The sequence below is a fragment of the Pseudopipra pipra genome, chromosome 6, assembly GCF_036250125.1.
Source record: "Pseudopipra pipra isolate bDixPip1 chromosome 6, bDixPip1.hap1, whole genome shotgun sequence".
In the NCBI taxonomy this organism is placed as follows: Eukaryota; Metazoa; Chordata; class Aves; order Passeriformes; family Pipridae; genus Pseudopipra; species Pseudopipra pipra.
The window spans coordinates 13,829,229-13,853,014 of NC_087554.1; the positions used below are offsets into that span (position 1 = coordinate 13,829,229).

At 36.3% G+C, this 23,786-nt stretch overlaps 1 protein-coding gene across 18 annotated transcripts in view; it reads right to left on the reverse strand.

The window, feature by feature from the left end:
• Nucleotides 1–23,786, reverse strand: part of SOX6 (SRY-box transcription factor 6) — a 375,371-nt gene that overhangs the window by 98,649 nt on the left and 252,936 nt on the right. For 15 of the 18 annotated variants that reach the window (XM_064657436.1, XM_064657427.1, XM_064657438.1 and 12 more), the window contains one exon: nt 286–409. In XM_064657436.1, coding sequence (XP_064513506.1) covers nt 286–409 — 124 coding nt within the window. The remainder of the gene's footprint in view (nt 1–285; nt 410–23,786) is intronic. The other 3 variants (XM_064657444.1, XM_064657441.1, XM_064657430.1) reach the window with 1 other exon arrangement.

A 23,786-nucleotide genomic window follows, 5' to 3' on the forward strand; every position in this document is an offset into this window, starting at 1 on the left:
TAATAACACAGGGCAGACCAGATGCAAATTGCTAGCTAAGTGGGCCAATATATTTAAAGCAAATGATTTTGTAGGAAATAAAGGTAAGAAAATCATGATGTTCAATAACCAATAGTCCATCCACCTCCTTCAATCCAGAAGTTTTTTTCAAGTGGAATTGCAAAAGCTCCACATAATTTCCAACCAGCTATGCCTGCTGTGTATCATCTATATGAGACAGATCACACAAGAAGATACAGTTAATGTCTTAAAATGCGCAACAGCTTCACATCCCTATCAGCTTACCTGGTTTGTAAGTTATTCCTGGGGGGAAGAGAAATCCCTGCTGGGCTGCAGCAGCCGCTGCCAGCGTCCGCTGGTCGTGTGGAAAAATTGGGATCATGAGCGGAGGCATGTGACCCTGAACCTGCTAAACAGAAGAGAGCCTCTGATCAGAAATAGCACAAATTTGTCTTGACAGGTATTTCTCCAGTACTGATAGTGTTCTTGTGTTCACACAGTCCCAAAGAACCTTCGCCTTAATGCAATCCCTGCCAACTTCACATTATCACATCAAAGCCCTCACTAACATTGTTTTCCCTCGGTGTCAAAGGTGTAACAGTCTCAGTGAACTGCATGTTTTCCTGCTTCTTTCTGGTTCTCTATTATTTTTTTTAAACTAAAATTCCCTGTCCTGGCACAAGGCAAAAAGGTACAAAACATACCATAGGTTTTCTTAAAAAGTAGAGTGGTACATATACCTAGGAATTTTTCACAAGTTTTCTCATCTTTAGTCACAGACAGCAGAGTGACAAGCATTTAGAAGTAACCTAACACTGCAGTATCTACTTCAACGATCAAATTTTAGTAACCCTAGGATAATTTTAATTCTGAGATCTTACAACATTGTATTGTTCACATATATACCAACAACTCAGGTATGTTATTTCCAAACCTCACCACGCTACTAAATAGTTTTCTAGTCAACACCCCAACTCTTAAAGTTTAAGGCTCCACCATCTTTATTTGTCTCCCAAATAGACTAACATCCTCTGCCACACACACCTCACAATAACATATAAATTGCTTGTCTATCTGAGCAGTTTTATAGCTGTATGCACTATCATGTAGCTTGGTAATTATAGAGCTGTATTTAAAGACCATTTCAGAAAAAAACCCTACTATATCAAATTTAATTTGACCTTAATGAATGTATCAAAAACCACAAACAAGCCAGAGGAAATTCTTCACCTTATACCAGTCTTTGTATTCAACATATAGAAAATCAGAGATGTGATAGAATCGTGTTTGTTAAATCTACATGTTCATTTCCTAGTTCCTTAATTTACACTACCTGTGTTTCAGAGACAGTGGATAACATAACAAAGAGTTTTTATCCATCATGCCTTAACCCCAGAAGTACCCAAGGGTTTGACTGTGATTTTTATGATTAGTAGTTAAGAAAATATATAACGGTTTATATATCAAAGCTAGTAAATGTAGGAAGAAATTTGGGGTTTAGGCAGAAAAGAAATTTTGCCCTCATCCTGCCATAAATCGGTGGCATTAAATACTATTAAAAAGTTAAAGTACACTTCAAGCAATTTTTTTTCATTTAATTCCTAAAAAACTTTTTTGGTCAAATCCCATATGTTGACCTATGACATTGTTTAAATAGTGCCAAATTTTCTTGTCATATCCCCATTACTTTCACAACCATTGATGCAGAGCAGAAATGCTACTGTGTGTGTCTGTGAGGGTTAATTTACCAACAACTCTTCTCTTGGGAAAGCCCTAAGATGTAGGTTAATAAAGGTCAAGCAAAAAATAAACACTTTACAGTATTTTTTGAATCCATTCCTCAGGAAAATCAACTTATAATAAAAAGGTCTTTGTGCAATTACTGCTATGGCACTGGGCCGTGAAAGAAACTAGCTTTGTGCAGCTATTTCTCTCATTTTAGCTGAGGTAAGCCTGGCTGTGTGTTTTAAGTTATGAACTAAACTTGGTCAGATTGGAGTTGATCCCCATGTGCCCACAACAGGCATTTACCTCTGATAAAATGGTGCTGGTTTTGCTGTGTGGGGTTCCTACACACTGGCTCTACAGGAGTACACCAAAAGAAAACCACAGGCTTTGTCTGACAGAAGAGACTCTACTGGAAGAAATTCAGTACAGTACAACTTACAATCATTTTCAGTAGTTCTTAACTAATGGTGCTAAAATCTTAAGAAATATCCCATACACACGTGGGGATTTCCATGGGGTTGCAAAGGTACAAGACACCAACACAATCTCACAAGACACAGGAGAGATCAGAGTGAGTGCTATGGTTCAAGTCACGGTGCATACATACCTATAGTAATACTTCACTCCATTGTGCCTTAAAAATAATTCCAAACATATAATAATCAAATCCTACAGTTGTTACTCCCCAATGCAATCCTGTAGATTTGGATCCCCTTGGCTGTTTGCAAACAGATTCTGTTTAAATTCTCAAATAAAAGCAATTTTTTAAGTGGGGAGAATCACTATTTCGTATTCTGCCTATCTGCTGTTCTTCCTACTCTGAATCCAGGACCAGGTCTTCAGTCTATATAAATCAATGTAACTTTGACTAAAGGTTGCATTTAGGCTGTAAGTTTGAGTTTACATTTAAGAGAGTTATAGAGCCAGAAAAAGCCTATACTGAATAGCAACCATTCCCTCCCATGGGTCTTCCCTCTGTCACATATTAAACATTATTCTTACATAAATATTTGTTTCACCCAGAATTATTATATTCACAGTGTCCATTTTCAGAATAGGTCAACTGAAAAGCATAAATAAGCATTAAAAATGAAGAGAATGTAAAAGTGTCACCAATCATAGAATTATTAAATATATAAAATGAATGCAAAAAAATCCAATAAAATCTTTAAATTTTGATAATTTCTTTTCATGAGAGTTTTATGATGATGATGATGATGATTTTGATTTTACTGAGGGGAGGGAAAAATTGGGAGGAGGCATTGATTGATGTACTTCATAAAATCGGCTACATGCCCAGAAATTTTAATTGCTGAGATGTTCCTCAGGTCTTTCTGAAAACCAAGACGGTAGCAGATGCCTAAGAAACACTGACTCTGTCTCTTCCCATTCGTAAAAATAACGTATTGTTGGATCGGCACTTTCCCCTTTTGTCTCCTCTGTGCTGTCGTTGATGATGCCATTTCTTGCCATCTGCCCCAGAGCTTCATTAAAGATACATGAATGGACTAACTGGGCTGCTATCTTGTGAGGAACAGGTGCTATTGTTTGTCCCCAAAGACTTGCACTAAAGATCTCACTCAGAATACTTGAGAAAGAGCATCTGCAGCAGTCAGTCAGAGAGTAACTTGGCAGAGCCCATACTATGGGCTAATATGCAAACAGAGGCACTCAGGGGGACTCATTTTCTCTTTCATGAAGTTGGGGGTTGTGATGTGTGGTAAATGTTTGGTTTTGAACAATTCTGCCAGTCTATATTTATAAATAAACTATACAACCTCTGGATGAAACCTGAATATATTCTTTCCAAAATTCGGTTCTGCTACCTTGAGTAAATTCATCTCTTATATAAAGCTACCTCATAAAATTAATCTTTGTTTCTATACAACAAGCTCAGGTTTAACTGAGTTAAACAAAAAAATCTGCCAAGATTAGGGAACTCTTAAAAGATGGTGTACCATTCCTTTAATATCCCATCACAACTCTGACGGCCCTTGGGAACTGATTACAGCATTTCCTTGCCTGAGATCTAAGTCAGGAAGCAACTTTAGAGCAAATCAGCCCTGATTAGTTCAAGAAGCAACTTCCAATTTGATTCTCCCTGAAATAATAAAAGCTGGTGGCCTGTTTGATAAGCTGGGCAAATCTGCAGTGCTTTGTCCCACAGTTTTGTGAATGCTAATCTCAGAAGTTGGCTGAACAATCCTCCTTGTTAAAATGTCATTGATGGTTAGTGTTGTGCATGGAAAATATAAGCCAAAGTGATATGTTATACAAAAATAATGCTTTGAAATAAAATGATCTGCCTCTTTTGGATAAGGAGCACAGCACATTTAGTGAGACCGAGGAAGAGTTCTGTCTTTAAAAACCAAAGCTGCCTCTACAATAACATAACATTGCAACCAGAGAAGTAAAGGCATTCGGAGAAAAGGGTGGCAGCACTGCAAACAAAAGCACAGCTCCTACATTTTTGCTTAGCTGCGAGGATCACAGGTTTCGAGAGCAGTAATCCCACCCCATAATGGCAGATGAATTTCTCTTCCTTTAGAAGATCAAACTCTGAAAGTTGCCTCCCTCTGCACAGTTTACTTCAGTAAAGGGCAGAATTAAGTGCCATATTTTTTCAGAGATAGTAAGCACAATCTTTATAATATTTCATCCCTTCTTTAAAGCTTTTTTTTATTACATCCAGAGTTAGTCTAAAATAGTGTGACAAGCTAAATATGATCTAATGCCCTAGAATAATCCAACATTGCTATGTGAAACCATTGCCCCCACCTTCTTCCACTGATCAAATCTCTGGACCCTGTTCCCAACTTGCAGAAATACTGAGATTTGTTTTGAGTCTAAAAGACTACTCCAGTATAAGCTAGTTGAGAAACCAATCTTTGAATTTACAGAATTGAGGGCTTTTTTCTTTAGTATAGGATGAACAGAACCTTTTGTCATTGTGATGTTGCAGCCTCTGTAAGAACCTAAATCATTCACAGGGAGATTTAAACTTTTTATAGTTTAAATTTCAGTTTCTACCTAAGACTTTTTAACTTCTTGAGTATTTGGTACACCCAGACTACAACTTTAACCTAAGCCATCACTGAGCTTAGAATTTCCATAGCAAAATGTGCCTGAAATTTTCTAATCTCTTATTTAGAAACTATAAAGTAATAGACAAGATTCCCAGGTAATGGCAGTAAATTAAGTAAAAATGTGCATTTTCAGAGTGCTCAAAATATGTCTTTATATGATAGAACATAGTAGCTATAACTGGTAGCTGAACAGGTGATATTTTAAGTTGATTTATTTTAGAAATCTTAATGGCATTGCAAGCAGTGTTTGTGGTCCCAGAATTAGTAGTGGAAGCTTTTAAATATCCTGTATATTATATGTATTTACCTCATCTGCATTTTAAATAGTCTTTATACAATACATGTCACTATTACTTTTACATCATCATTATATCACCATTAGATTTTTATTTGTTTCAATAACTAGTGCTGGGCTGTTCCTTGTTCCTTTTTAGAGGAGAATTATAAGAAGTTTTGTATGTTGAATTTTATTTTGATTAAGACATTTTTGGTGAAACTGCAAGAATCCAAACACCATGTTGCATAAAGGAGTAGGGACTTCTTTTATGAAAACTTATTTATGTGAAAGTCAGTGGGACCGTGTAAATGTTAAAAAGCAGCTACATGCTAAGATATCTGCAAGTCTGAGCCTAAATCTCCTCACCAACTGTGCCAGTGTTGTACTGAATTCATGCCATTGCTGAGCCCTTTTATGGTCCCAAAATGATCTATTTAGAAAAACTGCAGAAGAATTGTACTGAAAAAAAAATTAAAAAGTATCTTTGGTTACAGTTGAACATGTGGATGTTTTATTTGTGCTGTTCTGATGAAGCAAAATGACTGTAAGGGTATGTTAACTGGCTGGTTTGGCTATAAAGGATCTGGCTACTTTGTCTGCAAGTGTGGCTTTTGTTCTGGGCTCAGAAATGTAATTCATAAGCTCCCCAGGCTTTGAATTCATGGCCATCAATGCAAAACATTCTCTAATGTAAAGATAATATGTGAGAGTGGACCCAAACACTTAAGTGAGAAATCCCCTCTAGCAAATAATCCCAGGGAAGCACCTGTGACTCTGTGTGAGGAGGAATGGCAGTTGGAGAAAGACTGGGGCTCCAGCAGACCCAAAGTGATCCCTCAGTCACAGTGTCAGAGCTAAGACACTGAAAATCATTTCAATATAGTTCCCACACTGAAAATTATTCAGGGACTACTTTCTGCTCCTGTTACCAATATAGAATCACTGGAGATCTATCTATATAGGGAGGTATATTATGTTCTAATTTATCTGCCATCTAATTATCTACAGTCTAATTGAAAAATATTTCCTCTCAGTGAAAGTACATGAGCCACAAAGAAAATGTCTGCCAATGAGATCCCAGGGGAAGTGTTGGCAAATAAACTGTAAAAAAGATAACATAGACTTGCAAAGTGAGAACATTTCATACTGGAAATACTACAGGAAAAATATGTAGCCCACTATTGAATTTGTAAAGGAATTGTAACTGCTATTTTCTTTTTTTCCCCTATCATTTTTTTCCATTTGTCCAATGCATCACCATGATTTAGAGATTTAAGTCTACTGCAGTGGTCACAACATTAATGTGAAAATTGTAACCATGATCATGGAGCAAAATAGAGCATCCTTTTTTTTTTTTTTTTTCCTCACCACTTTGAAACTTTAAATGAAATAAATTCCATCTACTTGGAAAATAAATAAGGGAACAACAGAAAAATACTGCCAAGAACACTGAAAACAGAATAGTTTTAAACACTAGGTCTCATTTCATTTCTATTAGCTTCTCATTATGTTGCCCTGTTTTTATCTAGCTCCTTAACTATCTGGAAATACAGAATTCAACTAAAGATGATCTCATGAAGTTAGGAGTATGATAAATGGTAATTAAATCTATTTAAATTGTCTGTATTTTAAGAAACTCTCACTAGGAGGGATGGAGAACATCTCTGCTATAGAGAAATAAATAAAACATGTTATGCAAAAGTGAATTTATAGTTCATTTGGAATTAGAGATCTACCACCTTTTCAATCCATACAAATGCATAATCTTGTCAATTAAATATTATTGTTAAGGTCTAGTAGTATGTTAAAATCACTTTAAAGTGCAACTAAGGAAAATTCATGTGTGTTTATTACTCCTTAAGGGTCTATTAGTGGGTATTTTATTCAGATTTGTGTTGTAAAATCTGCATAAACTCAGCATATTGTTATCCCCATGTGTGCATTTGTTTGGTTAAAGCATAACAGCAAATCTCTATTACTGCAACTTCTGGAAAAGTCAAGAGAACTAAAACAGTCCTAATTTTAATCAGATACAAACAGTTATCTCTACAGAAGTGAAGAGTTGACTATTATGCAAATTGTCACAGTTAGTGGTCACCAAGCCATCACAGAAGACTGAGCAAGTCAATTATTTCAGATATTTCCAAAGACTAGTGAAGATGTATGTTTCTCATTTGCACCTTGTCTTATTCATGCCAAAATAAGAAAAATATTGCAGCCTAATGGTACTTGTTGATATTTTATACATGGAAGCTCCGTTACTTCAGCTCAAATCTAAATATAAATTATGTTAGAAATTCCTCATTAGCTTAAGTTTTTTTATGGTGATATCAAAATGTGCAAGATTTTTGGAGTACACTGAAATTTCCCGTTGATGGAAAAATTTAGAGCAAGAGATGCTTTAAAATTTGCACTCAGTACTGGTGCTTTCAAGCAGTTTTCCCCCCATATCCATTCAAGACAGAGTTCTTTTTTCTGAATATTAGCCATCACTAGTTATTAACATGAAACTAATTCCCTTAATAGAAGGGCTTGCAGTGTATAGTATAAAAAAATTATCTCAGACCACAACACTGATGGTTACTAAAGGAAGGATTGTCTCTCACTTTAAAGAGTACCTCCAGCAGAAGTGGGAATGAAAACAGGAACATGTTTCAATGTCTCTGATCAAAAATCCTTCTGCTCTATAGAGGTAAAAAGGGTGCAACAAAAGAACAGAACATATTTAAACAAATACATAATACATCTGAAATGCAAGAGGGCACCAATGAAAACAGGAGTTCTGTCATTTTCTTCACTATGGGAAGAATTTTGTCCTGAGCAGCATTTTGTTTTTATAGCTTCCTGTATTTTCACCGATATTCCAAGATTTTTAACTATAACATAACTACATAAGCACTTACAACTTTTACATACTTTACAATTATTAATTAATTCAAGCTCAAAGACCCATTCAGAGGACAGTATTACATCTACAGTTTACACTGGAGGACTCTCAAAGAGGCCTGGATTTCTTTCTCAGTCACAGGAGTGACAACACATGGTGGATAGAAACCAATTCCATTGTACTCTGCTGCTTGCAACCTTTATGCCTCACTGCATGATTGTATCAAAAGCTACCCAAGGTGCAGAGCTATGGCTAATGAGGGACATGCTCTTGTAAAACTTGGTAAAACTTCAGAAGGAGGCAGATTTTGAGCAGGTACATGCCACCACTACACAGTTTAGCCCTCCAACACTTGTATAATGGCAGGATACAAGGGTGAAGATGAGGCACAGGTGTGAAAAAGAGACACCTCACTGCTATGGCTGATTTCTTCTCATATTTATAATAAAGAAGAATAAATTCACAGAGAAGTAGAGACACGTGTTGCTATTTTTCCTCAAGCATAAATGCATAATATTCAAGAGAATAGGTCAAAGGAGGTATTCACATCCAGTGAGAATATTCTTGCTCCTGTATATTTTTGAAAGATATTTAATGCAGAATAGTAACCTAGATAACTTCCAGAAATCACACGGTGTTTATGGAGTGTCTAGATTGAAACACAAAGGGTTATCAAAGGCAATTATGTGGAGAACTAGTTTAATGCAGAAAACTCCTGTGTCTAGAGATCAAAGTCAAATCAGAATACTGATTGCATGCAAAAATTAATTTGTTCCATCTCTTCCTAGGGTTCCTCAGATTTTGACATCATCTGGCCATCTTTACTCAGAAAAGGATCCAAAAAACTGATGTGTTCGCACAGTATGACTGAGGTGATTGCCACCACTGTATATGGTAATTATTGCAAATTTGGGAGTAAGTAACAGAGAGTTTCTAAACTTCCAGTGACATACACGCAGCCTGTGTGCTTCCAACACCAACTGGCTCTGCCTCCAACCAATTTTATTGGCTTCTCAACTTTCTACGGCATTTCTGATTAATCTACAAAAACATTTTGAGAAAAAACAAAATCATTAAAAAGGTAAAATAAGTCCAAAAATCGGGAAACTCATATTTAAAATGAACATTGGGTATTTCTCATCCAACTTTAGGTGTTAAAATTCCAGCAAGAGCTATACTTCAGATACAAAACCGCACTGCTGTGCTGTCTTTTCTGTAGTGGATCCTGATACTCGAATGTCAGTCTTTCCATTTTCTGGCTTTCCCCGATTTGTCAGAACTCCACTGTCACTCAGGGCGCGTTTTCGGCTTGCGAATAGATCCTTGCCGTGAATCCTATGATCACACTCGGTTTAGAGTGAGTTCCAAGCCGGGGGCATTTCCTTCGGCTGCTCGTGGCAGCCTGCGGGAGTCCACAGCACAAAAGCTGTGCCGCAATTCCCGTTCTCCCTGAGCCTCCCGAAGCCGCCGGGAAGGGCTGGCTCCTCTGCAAGCCCAGCACGCTGGATGGAGCTGGTGCGATCAAATGCAGGCTCAGAACTACGCAGCGCTACGGGGCAATAACAATGGCCCTTTGTCCAGCTGTGGCCGCTTCCCCCTCTGCAGCCAGGCCTTATCTGCTCAGGAAATGCCTGCTTTAACTGACAGGTAGGAGATTAAATCTACAGCTGCCGAAACACAATCTCCGCTCTGTTAGATAGGCTTTCATTGAAAAGCACTACAAACACATAATTTGTTTATGTTGTACCAGCAATCTTTGACAAAGCAGACTGTCTAGCTGAGACAAATGTGGTTAAACCCATTTATTGTATTATTTCTGCTACACAGAACAAGCTCTTAAAAACGTAGAAACTACACAAGGCACAAAGCTCTAGCTGTCTCAAGAAATCAAGAATAGATGACTTCTTGTTACTCTAGCCCCCTTTACACAGCATAGCATGTTCCCTCCTGGAAAACATCCACTGTGATTTCTTTCTTTTCTTTTTCAGTCTCCCCCACCACTCTCCCCCCTTTTTTTAAAAGGGGCTAGTTCAATGATGTTTATGTTTCCACGTTTTAAAGTTTCTTTTGTTTTCTCTAGCATCAATAGCTATAAAATAACTAAGTCGGTCAAAGGATGCCTTTAGATTTAAGAAACAAGGGGATATTTTTGAGAGTCTACTTCTCAAAGAAAGAATCATTTTCCAGACACACTGTCTGGTCTTCCTGACTTAATGCACGCTCAAACCGAAGTTTTGCCTGACTAATGAATGCTAGACTGACACCCCCCACCCCTTCTCTCTCTGTTTTTTAATCATCAATCACCTATTTCTCAAAACATTACTTCATTTTTGTTACACCTTCTGCCTTATTTTAAAATAATATTGCTGGCTGTTTATTTCAAATGAAAGGCGTGGGGAACTGATGAATTAAGTGTTTATAAATCTGAGTTTTCAGATTGAAAACAACCTTTTCCATAGTGCAAAGGCTTTATAAGTAAAGCCTGTCCTTTAGCCCTAGTTTCTTCTGGCCATACATTACTCCTAGTAAACTCCCCTACAAGAACTAAATGAGTACTATATACTGAAGATGAGAAGAGTAATATTTGTCTCTCAGGAGGAGAGGCTCAGAAACTCTTACTCCAGTGGAGTAGGACAGCCTCCTGGGAACAAAGTGTAGCCCATACTATTCTCTTCTTTTGATATTTCAGACTCCATTCTCTGTCGATTTGCATATGTGACTCCAATTAATGTTACTGGGAGTTGTGTGCACACAGATGTGTCAGCGACTGGCATATTAAAACATCCCTTCACTATAGTGAAATTTAATATATGAGCTTTCCCAGGGTTATTTCTATAGATCGTCAATAAGGAAGATCTTGTAAACCATAGAATTGTTGCTCTAATGGTTAATCATAATTAAAAGGAAAAGAAATAGGAAGAGCAGTCAACATCTTAATGTTTTGTCATTCATATTACTTCTAGAACCCTCCTGCCTCTCCTGGGGCATTCTCTTCCATACCCTTTTGCAGCATGTTAGTTTCCATATTATTTTATTTAACCTTAATCACAGCATTCATCTCTGGATTTGAGAGGAAGCTGTAACGGAGCTACCATACGAGCTGCCACTCAGAACATTCAGCTTGGCATAAAATTAAAAAAGTATGCAATAAACTGGCTGAATCCATAGGGAATCCCTCAAACAGCATGGATAATGAGGGGAATCCATAACAGACATAAACAAACCCAGAAAGATGTCTGGGGCCAACATCATTATGTAAGATATATGCCCAAGATGTATGGGCATACGTTTGAATGTTCAAACTCAGCCTGTATTAGATTGATTGAATCTCAGCATGGGGTTCAGTTAATAAACAAACCTTGCCTTCGGAAAATATTTGGAGCTGAAATCATGTATTATAGCCAGCCACCTACTACATGTGGCACTAAGATGCCCTTCTACCTTAAAGCTTTGTTAAAACAGGATGGTAAAGGAAATTAGAAATCCGTACTATCATAGGAACAGACACAATTTTCAGGTTAAGTGGCACCACTCTAAAGACGGTTGTTTCCCACAGACTGTATTTCAGTCTATGCACCAGGGGCATATGAATAGAATTCACATTAAAAATTAGAGACCGGTTTGAATCTTTGGGCTTTGATTCACACTTCCCATGTTTTTTAAACACGTTAGTCATATTCTCATAAAGGATACAACAATAATGCTAGCAAATCTTTTTGGTAATTATTAATTTCACTGTAGAATAGCTTTTTTGCTATGCTTGGCTTGTTAAAAAAATGCATTTTGCTCACCTCAGGGTACACCATTAGCTTGCATATTTGCTCCTTTCCTTTTTTTCCAGGTTTTGTTTAAAAATTCTTCTTAAACCTGTATATTAATCACTGCTCAGAGGGTGAAAGAATTTGCAGGAGCAGCTGAAGTGCTACTATTTTTCCAAAGTAGGAACTAGTTAGCACTGACACTTTTTACTCATTGGAATATGAATGAAAGAGAGACAGAAACAGGGGGAAAAACATTAAGAGTAAGGATGAGGGCTGACTTGGTGGTACAGAGTCCAACATATCAGTCTAACATAATAACATCTTTCAAAACTGTGAACTGCAATGGCATGTCCTAGTGACAGTCAGACCCAGAAAGTGAGTTACCCTTGTCATAATTTTGGTCATTGGGTCAGACAATTAGAAAATAAGAGAAGGAACTCTACAAAAGTGCCCATCCAAATAGAATTCTAAAATCAGAGAAGACAAAAAATTTCTTTCAGTAAATCTGTTCAAATTCTTAAGTAGACTGAAGATGGCTTTGTGGAAATTTGTTTACTCACTAGAAGGAGATTACTCTTAAAAAGAATGCACTATAAAGTTCATGTGTAGTACATGCCATGTACATGATAAAGTACATGATAAAGTCACACATCTTAACAAGCAAAAACTTTCCTATTAAACATTTTCTTAAAATGAAAGTGAATGCCTTTTTCTCTCTGTACATAAAAACATGTTTATGTTTATAGATTTTATATTATAAAGATAAAAGCATATTCTACTTATATACGTGTACATATAGAATATACAGATATGTATATATATGTATCATACCTATTTATATACATATATTTTTTACAAATAATCTTAAATATACATATATATACACACACATAGGTGTGTTTATATATATATATATATATATATGTAGAACATGCTTTGCTCTTATTTTCCAAATCCATCCTTGGGATTTCTGTGTCCTTAGACCCATCTGGCCATACAACTTGCTTGTTGCCCTTTTGGATAGTCACCATTTGAATGGCTTCCTTAGACACACAAACCCCGTGTTTCTGTAATGCTCACTCTGGGAAGACCACCTCTGTCTGAAGATGTACTTTGAGCAGTACACATTTAACAGGTTCACTGCTAAGTGAAGAAGTCAGCAAGACAGCTGGGCTAATCATAGTGTTAGACAACTCAAGTAATAAAAAGCTGGTCTTTTTGAAATCACTCCATCACTCACATCCAGTACTCCTGGATTTCTTTCTGTTTCTTCTATTTATCAAACAATCTTTTTTCTCCTTCACTTAATTTTTTTGCTCCTCACCCTCAGTCTACTTGCAAAACTCCTAGCATTCATTCTCATTTGTCTCTTTTGGGAGTTATTTATTGTGTATGCAAGGTAGCTATCCAGCAGTAAATTCTCCTTTTTATGTCATTCATACCAAGAAAGTAATGCCCAAAACTTGCCAATAAACTTTCATCATAAGGAAGGATACCATAGTAAAGTATATTTGGCTTTCTTGTCTTTAGGAAGGCCAGTGTCACAAATACAGGAAAAGCTTAGACATAAAAGTAGCACCACATCAAGGAAATGAGGACACCTACAAACATCTGGTTTTTAAGGTAGAAACATGCAGCTAAAATCAATTAAAATTGTGATTTTCTAAAACCCTCCTAGTGCACTCGAGGGTCTTTAGAGTAAACAATGCTTCCCCAAACTCTCTGTTTTGTGAGCATGTGTTTTTCTCCACTGTCTTTTCAGGTAAATAAGACTTTTCAGGATGTAATTTTCTATTTCAGTTTAGGTACCCTTTTCAAAATATTTTTTAGGTTGTTGGGGTTTGGTTTTTTTGTTTTTGTTCTTTTTTTCTGCTGCTTTGCTCTTTGTGAAATCAGTCTAAATCCAAAATTACAGCAAAAGAAAATACAAGAAAATAAGATACCAATATAGGATTTCCGAGACATGAGGGCAAACGGACTGAATAGGATTAATGTGAAATGCACAGACCAATTAATCTCCATGTTGATTTTTGAACACACTGGTACTGTATTTTTAAGGGATATGGAGGGGAGAGGTGTGGTAATGTATTTTAAGGAAAACAGAGGAAAATATTTTGCTTACTGTTGGTCAGTAATGTCTTGAAATTATTTAATGCTTAGGCCCCCAAATGTCCATCCATGCTTTTTAAAACAGATCAGATGTCTCTGTGATATTGTTACTGTCTATCTGCCTTATCTTGTGGCCGAATAGTGTAATACCCACTGCATTTTCAACAGGACGTGCATCCCTGATATCACCGCCCCACAGTTGGCTGGTGCCTGTGGTACTACACTATTTGCAGCTCTGTTACAAACAGCAGTGCACACCCAAGTCATCTCAGCATTCATATTGTACTTTTTCAGTATAAATCTCTATTCTCACTCCTGGAAGTCTGGCCCATGTTCAAATCACTCATTCGTTTTCCATACTCAGTGTCTGACTGGCTTTTGCTGTTACCAGTCTCTGCTATAACCTCTGTGCTATGCATAGTAAAAATCTTTCCCATCTGAGTTGTCTGCCATGGTTACTGGAAGTCTGCTGTATGTAGCATTCCCAAGAGCAGGAAAGGAAGGTACCTTTACTGCAATTGGATAAATATCACCTTTTCTTTAAAAGGAATGTTTACCCTCACTGAAACCACATATAATGGTGACTGGTAAGCTACTCCCACCTCTGCAATAGAATTCATGTTAATTTGCATTTTACTCTTTCTTCTGTTGACATAATAACTGAAGTATATGCTCCTCTTCACTTTTCATCATCTGCATCAAGAAAAAAAAAGACCAGTTCCCTAATATTTCACAAAACTTCACCGGAAAATATAGCTAGGGTAAAAACTATCTGATCACTGCCTACTTATGATGCTTTTTAACTGAGTTTGCATGTTAATTTATTGCATGCTTTGTTTGTAAATGTGCTTCTGAAATAAATGAAGCATTTACAAATATGATTAATCTACAGATTCAGAAGCACGCAATAAAGAAACAAATTACTGAGTGCACTTGTCCTTCTACACAGAAGCTAAAATACAACTTTCAAACATCTAAGACTGCCTAGCTTTATATTTTCTTTCAATAATGGTGTCTCAAATGGAAGTTTTCAGCAATCAATTTTTTTCTGAGTTCCTGGTTCCAGTTTCATTTATACTAGTGTAACTCAGAAGCAACTGCAACATATGTTGTAAACCAACACCAGTGTAAACATTGTGTAGATGAGGTCAAAATAAGGCTGTTATTGTATGACTTTTAAAGTGTTCATGTAGATTAATATTCTCACCCTTTAACAGATTTAGATACATTAGCATGAACATAGAAATGCAACAAGTTGAAAATTCAACGTACATTTACTAGTGTATTTTATGCCACTCACATTTTCAGTCAGACCACCCAGAGCAAAGAAAAGAAAAAGCCACAACAAAAAAAGCCCTCTGCATTGTTTGCAATAATATGGAAGGAAATTGAGTGTATATTCTCTTCTTCCTGTATTTTCCAGCTAGATTAAGCTGTTGTCTTCACAATTGCCTCCCAGCTGCTGTGACTTGTGAAAACAACAGACCCTGCTCTGTTGTCTGCAGAAAGCCTGGATTGTTATGAGTAACTTTATTGCAGGCACATGAGTGTGTTAAGACTTTAAAACACGCTCAAATGTCATGTGCACACCCAGTGACGGGCAAGAATAATTATGAAAAAACAAGAATTCTATGTCTACGAAACAGTGTCAGACAAAATGGGCCATTCATTGTGTTCCTTTGGGAATGCTTGCACTCTCCAGCCAGAAAACAAAAAAGGCACTTTTTTCCTGCCGTAGGCTGAATACTTAGCTTTGCCATCTGAGCCCTAAGAAAACATGGGCCCCCTCTCTAACTACTGGCTGGCCCGCACACAGTAAAAAGTATTAATGTCCCCCTTTTTTCCAGCAGTTCCCTCTGTGTAGGCTGCGGCCAATGTAAAGTCAATGCAAAGACAAAACAGTTTGCCTAACATTAGTAAAAAAAACATAACTCTTGTGCAGTCTGAAAATCCCTCTGACACACAGAGGTTTTATTCTAAGGCATATCCCCCTCTATCCTTCGTCAAGTTACTGTAGCTACCGTTAATGCTTTTAGCAGGTAATAACCGCTGCCTGCTGCTTCGCTTCAAGATTTCTGGAAGTCTGTAGATGAATCAGGTTGTGTACAATTGTTAAAAATTATTATATAATTGCCAAATTTACTACTGGTCCATGTTCACAGTTGATCCTCCTAATCAGAATCTGCCTGCCCCCAAAAGGATGAATAGAAATGGAAACATAACGTGGCTTAGTCAACATCAGGTCATTTTGATATGAGGTTTTTTCCTCACAGGTGGACTAACTCCAGTCTCATCTGAGGAGTGATAAATTAAAAGCAAATAAAAAGGTTTTTGTGCTATTTCTCACTATAATTTCTATGTCAGGCAGCATTTGTGTAACATACGTTTTTAAGCTAAGGAATCACATTTCTCCACATTTTTTTGATCTAGCATCTACTCAGCATATTCAATTAAGTGTCTGTACATCTTTAAAAGAGGTGACAATATCAATTCACTATTAAATTGAAGCAATGTTTTACTGAAATAAAAACAACCCACAGTGACTTGAAAAATCATTGTGTGCTACTCATAAAAAGACAAGAACTGTTTGTTATAAATTTGGCCCAGTGTCTAAATATGGATTTGCAGGCTATTAATTAAGACACCTAGCATGGATTTTACCTTGCCACACTCAAAGCAGGCTAAGAAATGAGTAGACAATGGAACCATAATTCTGAAGGGCTCTAGTGCATCTGAATGTTCGTAAGGAGCGACCGAAGGAAAAATGAATTGTACCTCCAACAATTTTCTAGCTTGCTATTTTCTTCACTAAGCCTTCTTACTCTACTTAGATAACATAAGTAGATTATGTCTACAGCATTAAATGGGTTTTGAAAGGATATAGTGCTTTAACGTTAAATTCTTCCCTTCTTCAGGGCACAAACTGTCCTTTCTTATTTGTACAGTATATAAGCAGCACCGAGCATAATACCACAGTGATTCTGACCAGGGTCTCAACCAACTGTGCAAATATTAGTGCTTGTAATATTATAATAGAGGGTCATTACAGTTAATACTGGGTCATGCCAAGATATCCCGGGGGATGCATCAAAGATGAATGCGCACAGGTAATTTGCCTTCTCCTTTTCTAAAATCTAAAGGAGAAAGGTTTCAGACCACTTCTTGTCACTCCTAATATGAAAGTACAGGCTTACCCTCAAAAATGTATTTAAATCAGAAACATACAGTACTATGAAAACCATCAGGCCATCCATGAATTTGTTTTAACAATCCAACAACATCACCATTTCTCATTCATCCACTTAGCTTAATTTTCCTACCATCACTTTCATTGCTGAGGTTGTCTCTATTAAGCCATTTTTTGTGCATCATTAACTTTTAACCAGGCATCGATAGCTTTATTGTTTAAATTGCGTATGACTTTATTTAACGTCAGCATTTCTTCTGGCTCCTGACATGAAGTCACATTTTATAACTAATTAAATTGATCCCTGGGAAGCAGAAGCCACTAAACGGAATTATTCGTACCCAAGTGTCAATATATTAAATCAAAGGGCTAATGAGTTGGGTCACTGCTTCTTTTATCTGAAAGCTACTGCAGAATAGGATTCATACCAACCTCTAGTTTCTGCTTTAACAATCAATTTTATTTAAACCAAAGGTAACCAATTAATAAATTTTGATATAGCTGTAAATAATACATTTAAGCCAGGTTTTACCACTTGCACACATGCTAAGGTCACTTTTTTAGGCAGAAAAAAAATGCTTTGTTGATATAAACTGTCTAAAAACGTATTGTTTGAACTCCAATGTGTAAAGAACATTACTTCTAGGTCATAGGAAGCTTCCAAAATGACCTAAAAGGTGTTTTGTAAGTAAACAGTTTTGAGAACTTTTCAGTTTTCAGCCATTTCTATTATAGGCGTAAATCAAGATGAAAATTTGCCTCTTGGAACTGACAATACCGCCTAACGAAAGTGATTAAGAAATGACTAAATTTGTCATGTCAGCTTTTCCTATAGCTCTTGCAGCTGCTGAGTAATATTTTGGATGCTTTCACTATTTACATCTGGACACTACTTTTAAAATTCATCACCTAATAATTCATACCATTCACAGATTTAGTCATAGTTCAGCTTTCTTTGACAAAAGGTTTGTAGATGGTTCAAGAAAGCTATCTTTACTGAAGTTGTCCTCAACTAATGTGTTTACATCCAGATTGTTTAAAAATACATTCTGAAAATCTCTCATGCCTCAAAACCACATTTTAACGCCTATTTGTTTTGCTTGAAATCCAATCAACTTCTCTTATTTTATAACCTTCAGAGAGTTCACTTGTATGGAAACAGCAAGTGTACTTCGACACTTACTAATGTTTATAAGCTATTTATAAGCTACAATTATGATTGAAGTCAAAGGGTATTAAAAAGAGAAAGAAAATTAAACAAAAATGGGTTGGGTGTCATTGCCATGCTTTGCTTGAGCAGGGATACAAGGATAGGTGTAAGCACACCTACTTGAAGCAGCCCTCTCAAATCGTGACCTCATGCCAACTCCTGTGAGCATGCAAGAGGGCAGAGGGCAGAATGGAGACTCGGATGACACAAATAACTAATCTTTTGATGCAGCTCGCCATACATATAAGGAGATCAGAAGAGAGGGTGAAATAACACTTTCTCTCATTCATTCATCCTCTTCCCCACAGCAAATAGGAGTCCAAAAGAAATGCAAATGAGACACCACCAGCTCCCTAATCTGCATCTACGGCTGCACCCCTTAAGCAAAACAAACTGTGAAATTATGAACTGGTTTAAAAGAAATACCTGAGCAACCATTGAAAGCAAGGCTGTGATTGTTCACTTTAAACTAATGGTTATTTTAACACATAATGGTGAATTAAAAATAGGATGGCAGCAACGTCCTTCTAAAACTTGGTTTTGTTGTTTTACCACTAAGATCAAATGCAACACAAGGAACACCACAGATGTTTTCAAAAAATGCATGTTCTTGTACCCACACATCATTTGCTTTTTCAAACAGTAAATTAGGGGTTTTCGGCCGGCACAGTGGTTGCCTTATAAAACAACTTTAAATAGTCACTTTTATCCATTTATAAATGGATATACTTTGGAGGGTCAAGTATGTGCTGTTGTTTCACACCACAAATGTTTTCTTTCGTTTCCAATAGTTAAATGTCATGAGAGCGCTTGACCCCACTACAGAACATCATTCAGTATCTGGGGGAAACCACAAATATGGCTGTACCTGTGGCTGGCATGAGATCATTTAAAAATAAAAGATCATTTCAAAAGTGGATTTTGTAATAGTGAGACATTTGCACCTACAAATGTTTAATAAATATGAGCTGTCTTAACATATATTCTGTAGTCTTTATACTTTTCTAACATAATTTTTTTTCAAATATATAAAATATCTAGAACTATAGCAACACTGTCTTGTAGTTATATTAATGTGATACCATGACTGGTCATTGAATATATGTAGATTTTTTTTTCCCATTTAAACTGCTCAGGAGAAAAATATCTTTATAATACCAATGGGGAAGTTCTACACAAGTTTTCAAGTCGTCTGTAGAGAGGAAGAGTAATGCCTTTAAAGCAAGACTTAAAACACAACAGTGCTACAACTCTGTCAGCCACAGTTTTTGTGCAAAGCACAGAGGGGGTTTTGGGTAAAGAATGTTTCAGAACTGTGTTATAGAATTATACTGTTGCATGAGTTCACTGAAAACAATTTTCCAACATGATGCTGGAGATGCACTGGAAGTAAATGCTTTAAGACAGACAACAGTAGCAAAATCTGTCCATAGTAGTCCCAAAATCATGCTTTAACTGCCACTACCAGCATCATTTAAAAATGGTTGAACACAGTTGAAACAAAAAGAGAAGTTTGATATAGAAAAGGTTCAAATTCCCATCAATTACAATGGCATCAACTGTTGGTAAAACACGTGGGTAACTGAGGGGGAGAAGAAAGTATTGTTTTCCCAAAGCAGTATGGTTCATTGCACGTTACCCAGCTAATGCTGTTCAACCAATATTATAGTTAAATCATATAGAAATCTGTTTTTTCAACTAAGCTACCTTGCAAAGATCCTGATGATATATTTGAGGTTCAATACTGCCCATGAGAAAACAAAACATGGGAATAATGTAAAATCTACCACTAAATATTTAGTATTGGCCAAATAGACTTGCTGGGAAACTTATCTGTCATCACATTCAAAAATTGGTTTAGCTTATGGGTTTGGAGAGTTTGCAAAAAATAGAAAAGAATGTCCCTTACTAGGGATATTTCCAAATTCTTTTACATGGTGTTTCATTCACCAGTGATTGCAGAATGATCTAATTAATTTATTTAAACTCTGAATTTTATTTTTATTTTTAGAAATGAGCAACCTGGAACACATGATCAAGAAAGAAATTTAATGTTTAATTGTTTAAAACAAAATCACTGTTCTCTTCATTTTTTGGGGGGAAAATGTATAAACATTAGTGCCAAATGGGTATTAGAAAATATTCTAATATCAGTATTAGAAAAAATTATTCAGGGTCCATAAGGGAGTTGGAGATAGACACATAAAATCCAGTTACCACACCACCAATTGGTTTTTGGGGGGAAAAGTGGGAAGGGAGGGTTTGCAGATGTTAAATGCAAGCACACACATTAATAACCATTAAAATGGAAAAAGAATTGCTCACTAACATGCTAATGCCAATATTTTAAAAGAATTTTTCCCCTAGTTTTTGCCAGTGATTTCACTGTTATGCCATTGCTGTTACTATACTCCAGTGGAAAGTGATTTGTTGATATCCCCTTAGGTCATTCGAAGTTGTATGGAGCCTCCAGCAATTAGCTGCTCAAGTTTCTGTCAGTTTTCTGGTACTAGACTTTCCTTTTCATGCAATTTTTCCCCCTGCTCATTTATATTAGATGCTTGTGGTTCTCTTGCTCTGAGCTATACAGATAACAATTAAGCTGAAATGCTCGAGACCAATATTCTTTGTACTCTAGAGTTAGCACAACAATTTCTGAAGGCATCTAATATTCTGCATGAAGAAAGGCAGAGAAATGTGGTAAGAAACATGAACTACTTGTGTAAATTTTTATGATTTATCTTGGCAATTTTTTGCTTACGATTTTCTTTAAATGTGAGGTCTTGAATGCCTAATACAAATATGAATGCCTACATACCCAACTAGCCCACATGCAAAGTTTGAAACTGATGTTACATTCAAAATTGTTGAAGCAAAAGGACAGACTACCTCTTCACTCCTTTGGAATCTGTATTTTAAATTCTGCCTATCTATATATTTGCATGCACCTATTATCTTTTGTCCACAACTTTTATAAAACCAGTATTTTATTATGATTAGTTAAAAATGAACAAACTTTTGGGATCCACACGCTTTTGGTGCAACAAAATGGAGGTTCATATTTTTTAACCTAAACAACTTGGTACCTCATTCACAGGTGTACTTTGAGATTATATGTCTAAATTATTTCCACTTCACCTGAAAAGAAGTTCTTGGAATTAATTGCTCTTGCCATAAGCTGTGCCCTGGAAGTTGGTGGAGAAAAAACAGGGTAGTCTGAGAAGTATCAGGACCTTAAAATATGTCAGTAAGATGCCCAAGATATTTTAATAAAATTAAGAAAGCAATAATTGCATTGGATTTCTGTGGCAAGTTGAATATATATCTTTCTAAAATATACATAACACTTATCATGCATGAAATTTATTTTCATCCATTCCCTGAGCAAAAAGGATAATTAAAACGCAGAGCTCTAGGAAACTTGATGATTTCATTATTTTTTTTGTTGAATTACTCAAAGAGAAGCAACAGCTAGAGGATTCAAAGTCAGAAATCATGCCAGCCTCACATGAAAATCACTTTCCGGACATTCAATACATTCTAGTTATGTTTGAAGCATGTAAATTAGTCTTGTTAAGGGTGAAATTAAAAGAATTCCAGTAACAGATTAGTATTACTGATTGAAAGAGTAGTAGTGATAAAATATTTCTCAAGTACTACAGAAAATCATAGAAAAGAACTGAAGACTTAGACACACTCACTAACAGACACAATTTGGGATTTTGCTAGTGCAAACAGACATGCAAACAATTTTTCCAGGCTACTTTCCAAAAGCCTCTGAGAATACAGCCTTAAGTGAGTATAGTTTTTCATGAAGGATAACAAACTGACAGCCTAGAGCTGGAAAACTTATAGGCAGGTACACAGTAAAAATACTATAGCTAGGGAAAAAAAAAAAAGAATCAATGATCCTAAAAATTAAAATGAACTGATGATATTTCATCTCTGTGTTTATCTGCCTCTGTAGCACATGGCTTTTGTACATTGTGTGAATCACAATGAAGCATCAAATCCAAAAGTCAAGAGGCAAGTTTACTATATACTTAAAAAGAATTCACAAAAATGACTCTCTTTCTGTCAACTTCTCCCATTCAAAGGCCTGAATGAACGGGCTTTATAAATATGGGGTACTCATGGAAGCCTGCACAGCCTGCAACCAGATATTTCCTATGTGAATAACTAGACAGGGAATTTTCAAAGGCTCATAGTAAGCAGTTTCAGCAGCAAATTCTCTCAGCCCTTAGTCACATGTTCCTTAAAAGGAAATCATTAGCAATCTAAAAACTCCCTTTCTTTAGTGTTTTCCAGTGTATGCTCAGTGTACTGAGACACACTGTAAGTGATATTAACCTATGCCTGAAACAGCAACCAACAAGTTTATACTCTCCTATAAAATACCATACACTTCCACTGAAGATCTATTATGTACCTAGCATGTTCCCCAGTTCATAATTTCCACGTTATTCAGACCCTACTTAATAGATAATAAAGCCACGTTCTAAAACATTTTAAACTGGTCTTCTGAGCCCAGCACTCAGGTTATCTGTGTTCAATCCCCAGCTCCACCCAGGCTTCCTGCGAGACCTTGAGCAACTCACTTAAGTGTCTGAGTTTCTTGCCTGTAAAATAGGATAAATAAAGCTTCCTTTTTATAACCTTCTTTTGAGTCTTATCTAGACAGATTTTGCAATTCTTCAGGGAGAGGAACATCCCTTACTTCTTAGAAGCAATCATGACTGAAGAGTCTAAGATCGCCCTTACCATGACAAAATCTCCAACATATTTGAACAGGATTGACTCTCCTCCAATACCATTCCAATAGTGCCAGTTCAGCTCCATCAGTGACTTGCAATAAATTGTGGTCAATATCTGATATTTCAAGGGGAAAAAATTAATTCCAGGAAAGAATGGATGGCTTTTTGCTAAGTTTTTAAACAAAAGGATTAGGTGTTTTGAAAGGAATTCAATTGCTAATTTTAGCAGTGATCTGAACTCTCTCTCCCACATTTCCTACCAAGTGCTCAGATTTTTAAGTATATTGAAAAGACTCTCAACCCTTTGCTTTTTATTTCTATGTCCTTTTGCTGGTACCCACTCACTATGTATAACCAGCAACACCAGAACTACAGATACTGTTAAACTGTATTTTTCATCTTGTTTTTCTGGTGACATGTAGAAACCTTGTGAATTACTCTCTTTATCATGCTTTATATTGTCACTAGTTATCCCTGATAAAAAGCACAGTCTGATAGAGTACAGCTGGTCAGAGTTTATGCAGTGCATGTGTATGAAAGCAGTAAGACTGTGACTAGATCTGCAGTTTTATCCCCCAGGATACCCAGGGTATCTGGTAGAGGTAAACTGCTGGAATTTGGGGATGATTGTACGAACTATTTGTAGCCATTTTTTAAATTCAAAAAATAAATGATACAGTAAAGCTATTTTAAAATGAAAGATCATTAACAACATATCTTTTCAGAACATTTCCACTGTACAGAGATTTCAGTTTCTACAGTTTTCTTAGATTTTGATTATTCTTTT